General features: G+C 37.3%; 1 protein-coding gene across 1 annotated transcript; it reads right to left on the reverse strand.

The window, feature by feature from the left end:
• Nucleotides 1-2,591: 2,591 nt before the first annotated feature.
• On the reverse strand, nt 2,592-5,008 carry NPU (ATP-dependent helicase/deoxyribonuclease subunit B). The gene is made up of 9 exons (XM_089607329.1): nt 4,753-5,008; nt 4,609-4,671; nt 4,467-4,522; nt 4,270-4,363; nt 4,108-4,168; nt 3,870-3,951; nt 3,348-3,403; nt 3,148-3,211; nt 2,592-3,049 (listed from the first exon to the last, which is right to left on the reverse strand). The coding sequence occupies exons 1-9, from the start codon at nt 4,885-4,887 to the stop codon at nt 2,986-2,988; spliced, it is 675 nt and encodes a 224-aa protein (XP_089463455.1). The 5' UTR covers nt 4,888-5,008; the 3' UTR covers nt 2,592-2,985.
• Nucleotides 5,009-6,705: the final 1,697 nt, after the last annotated feature.

Genomic DNA, 6,705 nt, shown 5'->3' on the forward strand with positions numbered 1-6,705 from the left:
TATGACAGATAAAACAGTTAATGATATTATAGGAAAAATGGTATGAAATAGCCAATTCAAACTATGACTTTTGCAAAATAACCATAGTTTCATTAGGTATAGCAAAATAGTCAATTGAGAGTACTATGACTTTTAATCATGTCTTGATTAATTTTAAACCAGTCTTCATAAAGCTTACATTATGTCTTTATAGTTCGTTGGGATTAAATTTAATCCAGTCTACATTAATCTTACTTGGACTAATTTGCTTATAGTTGACAAACTATGATTATTTTGCAAAAGCTTAAGTTCTATTTGGCTGTATAGCCGCTTGACCCTATTATTTCAATTAATTAAACCGAAAACTTTTATTAAAAATTTTACAGGGTACAATGAGATCTGGATTGTTTACATGTTAAATCAGCCAACTCAATACACTTTTCCAGAGAGAGAGAGAGAGACCAAAAATGCTGATGCATGAAATTATGGTGTATCATATAGTTTAGTTGAAAATATATGTTTTGGGTGGTCTCTCGTAAAACATGGAAAATTGATACAAAATAGCCAAAGTCGTAAACGTAATAAATAAATTGTATGTTAAACATTGTAAGTAGGTGAAATCAAAGTGGGAAGGTAAAGCAAATGGTAAGAATTGGTTAAATCAACGGTTGCGTGGTGTTGAGGAAAAAGCGTTTGTTTGTGGGTAATGGGGTCGAAGAGAAGCTGTATTCTCTGGTCATAGGCATCGGTGAGAAGAAACTTGTTCCGAAACACTCCTCGCAGCGGCAACGTAGCCTCAGGGGGCTTCATAATAGACAACTTAGTCCAACAAAAAGCGTAGCTTTTCACCCAAAACTCACACTCTCCTCCGACGTTTTTGACGAGAGCAGCGAGCGAATCCCTCCACTTGACGTTTCCGCGTCATCGTAGTTAGGGCCGGCCCAAACTCACCGGGGGCTCTAGACGATTCAATATTTTGGGGCCCTATAATATTAATAAAAATTTAAATTTTCATGGTAAAAATGTAAATTTTTTTAAAAATGGGCCAAAAGTGTAAATTTTTAGGGTAAAAAATGTAAATTTTCTTAAAAATAAGCAAAAAGTGTAAAATAATTTTATTTTGGGGCCCAACCCAATTGGGGGCCCAAGGCACAAGCCTTGCCCGCCTTAGTTCAAGGCCGGCCCTGATCGTAGTATTTGCCGATCCTAACCCGATGCTGTAATCAGGCACGAAGCCACATAGTGCTCAAGGGGTGCTATAGCCCCCTACAAAAAATTGCACTTTTTTCACAGTGTTTAATTTTTTTTTTTAAAGTTACCCCAAATATTTACAAACTAGCACTCCCTCAACTTTTTTTTGCATATTAGCTCCCCCTAACTTGAATTTCTGGTTTCGTCCCTGACTGTAATGGTAGTATGTGGCTGGCTCGGAGACGGAGTCGATAGGTCGCGGAAGATTATAGCTCATCTCTCTAGTCGCCGGATTCCACATCCAAAGATGCTCATCGTCGTCAGGTTGTCGATAGAAGCCTTCAATGAGGACCAAACCGTTTGAGGATCCGTTGAACATCCAATCGTCAATGCTTAGGGTTTTCCTTACGTAGGAAAGGTTAATCTCCGTGGGGTTGGATTCGCCGTGGGGAATGAGAAACAGCCTAGTGATTTCGTCGAGATGATCACAGATCTTAGGGACGCGAAATAGGTCAGAGGGCTTTTGAGCGCTTGCGTGGTCGGCCATGAAAGAGTGGCTCGAGATGCGACCCCGCCAAGCTTTAGAGACGCTGTTGAACCTCGTCACGGATTTCATGGGGAGTTTCGTCAGAATTTCCTTGAACATCACGTCTTCCGCAACATCCATTGATATTATTAAGAGCCCTAGTGAGAACCGAGAGAGTGGGTTTCTTATTATTTACCTTGTAAATATGTAGCTATTGTTGAGTGTTTATATAAGCATTGAGATTGGAAGTATTATCGAGTTTGAGTTTGAGTTTGAGTTTCTATTCACAAATTTATTCCGCGTTGAAGTAAAATTAATTGCCATCCAAAAAAAAATTAATAAAACATAAAATCTTCTAGATCTGACGGGGAATTTAAATATTTATTAGTTTGTTAAGAAAATAATATCTAGAAAACATAAAAACGGCTGGTATTAGCGAAAAGAAAATGAATTTAGTTTTACATCTAAAACGACATGACGGGTATTTAGCAAACTTAATACGATATTTATTCACGAGAAGTTCGATTAAGTATAACGTATAAACACTAAATTAGATTTGAATCTTAAATATGTTTTAATATCCATACGAAATTTAATTTATTATGATGGATAAAACACTAGATAAGATTTATATCTTAAATTTGTTTTTAACAAATAAAACAGTAGATGACATTTTTTTAATTATTTAAATTAAAAACATTTAAATCAAAAATATTTATCCAAAATTTTACTGGGTTTAATGTCATCGAGATTGTTTACATGTTAAATCAGCCAACTACAGTACCTCCAACATTCCTTATGTTTCTGGATTCGACCAACAAAAACAACCTTATAAGATGAATACAAAATTCGTTTTTTAAAATCCTCTCTTCATCTTTATAAGTCTAGTTCAGGGTAGGTCTAAGTTCGCAAATCTCGAACAGAGTAACTAAAAAGCTTTTGTCCAGCTCAAACAAAAATGCCTACTATGATTTAGATATGAAGCTACAAAGCATAACCCATTCTTAAAAAGTTTCAAATTGTTGAACGGTTTTTTTTTTTTTTTTGGGTTAAAAAAGCGTATAACAAACTAAAAAAGATACATACAATTTAAGGTCATTTCCTAAAATTTAGATGAAGCGATGATGTAAAAATCTGTTTCTGGTCTCTCTTCTCTGTCCTCAGTTTGTGACTATTTTTATCACCCACACAGCTTGATCCTCAAGAGCTAATAGGTTTCTCAAAGTACCTTCCTTTCACGATGGAAATCAGATCCGTAATACTCGATTCAGATTCGAGAGTGAGTGACTTCATTCGACCTTAGCAACGCCCTCCATAGACGAGCTGTTCTCTGCAACAGTCTCTCTCACAAACCTGGTTGTTATAAGAGTGGTACAGAAATCTCAGTAAAACAAGTCGAATGAAACTCTTTGCACGAGACTTTTGAGCCGCTTCTGCAATATCGTTATTACCTTTCGATCTTCTCACGTGATGATTGAAGAACATAGATCGCAAGAATGAAGGAAAGCCCTAGACCTGTTGTGGGCATAAAAGACTTTTTTCAGAGACTAATATAGAGTTCCAACATTAAAAAATGAAGATATTTGAGGCTATTGTTTAGACCCTCATTAATTGAAAAATTTTCAGGTACCTATTGAAGCATAAATTTTACCTGATCCGAACAGGACGTAAAATCCCGAAGCCACATCGATCTCTGATTGCTCCTCCCTGGGCACACAAGATCGGAGATAATATGAAACACTAAAAAAAAATCGCATTAACGAAGTGGTTATCTGTTTTTCTCTTATCTAGAAACATATTAGATTTTCTCACTACATTGGCGAAAGTGATAGCATAGAACATCTAATCAAACCCTAAGAAACACCATAATTATCAACACATCTCGTCTAATTCATTGTAACTACAAAAAGTTAGAATGGAAGGTGTAATCCGTGTGAAATTGCAACTTAATTCTAGGTCTTATATATACAAGGCAAATTGAAAAAAAAAATTATTGAATACGTTCAACCACATGTCTAACGGATCATTTCATTAGTCTTATAAAAGATTGACAAAGATGACATTGTTCCATAGGAAGACCACACCTTTTTTATCAACGAAATAAAGATCGAGAGAAGTACACATCATCAAAACGATGACAAAATTAAAACCAAACAAGGAGAGAATTACTAACCAGGTATATCTGATCAGTACGTTTTTGGGCCACTTTTCAGGATCCCAGAATTGTTTCCGAATGTTTGTATGAACCTCGGTGACTGTTGAGACCGAAAAGATTAAAAAAAAAAATTATCATAAAAACCTTCCCTTGTAATGGGAATAAGTCCAGGCAATGAAAAAATTTCTAATAACTCAAAAAAAAAAAAGTTTAATCGAATAAACAGTAATCACAAAATAAAGATGAAACGACTTACAGTGGTGAGGCATATCAACAACTTTGGCTGTGACACCAAGCAAATCGCCCCCCGAGTATCTCTGCGCACACGTTCAAAATAAAAATAAATTAATCTCCATCAGATTCTCAGAACAAGAGAGCAATAATACACTGTATTCACGGCGAAGAAAAATGATTTTACCAAGTGCATATCGATCATCGGAACTTCCTGGCTTTTACGGTTTATCATGAGAAGCCAAGGAACTAAAAACTTCTCTCTTCCAACTTGAAATGATCTGTGCCATATCCAAACCCATTAAAGGGCGTTTAATTCTACAATTCGTATATTCAATTCAGTACATGAAATAGAATTCATGATTATCCGTAAACTGAACTCACATTTTGTACGGATCAGCACCGGTATAACCCACAGGCTTCGGAATAGGGATCAAAACCTTCACTTGTATACACACACAGACGATAATGATAATCCAAGCGAAATCCAAAAAAAAAACTAATTTCGAAATCGGAAGAATCGAACCTCACGATTGACGCCGAAGATTGGACATTGCCGACCGATCACGTCTTGCCACACAGTTCTCGACTGAATTACGTGAATTCATCGTCATAACCACATAAAACAGATGAAGAAAAAGGGAAAAAAGAGGAGAGATTAAAGACGAACAGAGTGATATTGACCCATCTTGCTGGTGGGGACGATATCGCCGGGTTTGTAAGCGAGAGATGGGTTTAAGGAAAGAGTGAGAAGGAAGAAGAGTATAGTCCATGCCGGTATCGAAGTCCTTCCATTTCCGACCATTCTGTGCTCAACTCAATTTTCACTTTTCGAGAGAGAGAGAGAAAGAGATCAAAGAAAGAAGACGAAGAAGAAGAACGGATCGAGGCCAAGTGGGCATTGAACTTTGACATTGATTCGGCCCATTTGACTTTGGATACGAGCCCATTTAAGGTTGCCGAAGATGGGCCACGTGTAGGTCCGTAACAAGTCCGTTAATTTGGGCCGTACACGAGACACGACATGGTTACGACACGGTGTAAATGGGTTTGGGTCGACCTAAAATGGATTTGGGTCCATCCGTATCGAACACGATTGACAAGATTAAATAACGGGTGAACACGACACGAACACGACAACCCATTGGGACTCAATTAGACACGAATATTAAATGGGTTGTTAATGGGTAAACACGATAAAGACCCATAATGACCCAATGGATTGTGTTTGAACTTCTCTTTTGTAGTAAAAATATTATGTTGGTGGTTTAGTTGATTATAATGGAGTATTTTTATTAATTACTTATTCTGACTAATTTGTTATTTAATTTGATTCAGAGGATTTCAATATTTTGAAGTAAACATGTCTAAGGGCCTAAACCGATTCGCGTGTTCAAATGGGTTTAGTGATCTAAATGGGTCTAAGTGGGTTCGTGGGTTACATGGTCCATTGAGATACGATTAATAAATGAGTCTTAGTGGGTTGGGTCTGGGTTTGACAAAAAAATAGTGGGTCGTGTTTGAGTTTTGCTCCTAGACACGATTAATAAATGGGTCGGGTCTGGGTCTGTCAAAAAATACATGAAAACGAATAAGACACGGCACGAACACGACACGCAACCCGAATTGCCACCCCTAGTCTTTGTGTTATATCAATTATAGCCTATATATTTTAATATCAAATATATAGTCCTACTTATATCTAATTCTCTAATGATAAGTCATATACATCATCTTCATCTTGTGTGGTGCAGAATTTGGTCTCACCCCAAAAAAATTAGCTATTGAACCATGAGCTCAGTATCAAGCCCGAAGTCGACCTGGCCCAACTCGAGTAATTTTAGCCAAACTGACAAAGTTATTGTCGTTTCAAAATTATGAATCAATTAAAGAGGCTAACCCGAGGACCACGGTTGGACATGGCCCATACTGTTGGACAAAATCAGCCAATTTCACCGTCTTCGTGACGACGAGGGATGTCACGTCATGAGGGACCATGTCATCTGCCATAAGATTCTAACCTATTTATCGAGTATTCATTCGTTGTTCAACCATATCAGGAGACGTGTTTGTTGGTGGATCGAGCGCGCATCGGACACGAACGATCGCTCCGACGCGCCTCTTTTGAGATGATTCCACCATATAACCATATTAATGCGGAAAAATAATTAATTACGCTGATCATAAGCCAATTAAATTATGGTTATAATTAACAAGATCTAGTTATGTTTAATTAATTTAATTCACGAGAGCATATAAGTCAAGCAACCGATATAGAGCGAAAACGAATACTTACAGTTTTTGGCTCACGTACTGAAAGCTTTCACAATCCGTCTTCGTCTTGAACGTCTTGATAAAGGACTAGAGGATGACACCTTAGTCTTCCGAAACGTAATCTCCGAGGCGAATAAGAAAGATGAGTGGGCACAGTCTTTATCTCACTAGATCGCGAAACTAGGTGTTTCGAGATCTCTCTCTTATTTTACTAAGAATGGAAACAAATTTCCGAGGGGGAGAAGCAGCAAATTTCGCACGGCCAAGAGGGAGGGCCACGAAATTTCTAGGTCAAAATCCTTAATTTTTGCCTTCTCATGAACACCTATTTATAGTAGTAAAAAGGAGA

Source organism: Urtica dioica, chromosome 2 (assembly GCF_054948205.1).
Source record: "Urtica dioica subsp. dioica isolate 48M chromosome 2, U.dioica_male_clone48M_v1_H2, whole genome shotgun sequence".
NCBI classification, from domain to species: Eukaryota; Viridiplantae; Streptophyta; class Magnoliopsida; order Rosales; family Urticaceae; genus Urtica; species Urtica dioica.

Excerpts from the sequence above, each read along its gene's own strand:
- NPU (XM_089607329.1), bottom strand. The coding sequence starts at position 4,887 with ATGGTCGGAAATGGAAGGACTTCGATACCGGCATGGACTATACTCTTC. Across the intron at positions 4,672-4,752 it reads AGATGGGTCAATATCACTCT|TCGAGAACTGTGTGGCAAGA; the intron begins GTTCGTCTTTAA and ends CACGTAATTCAG. Across the intron at positions 4,523-4,608 it reads TCTTCGGCGTCAATCGTGAG|GTTTTGATCCCTATTCCGAA; the intron begins GTTCGATTCTTC and ends ATACAAGTGAAG.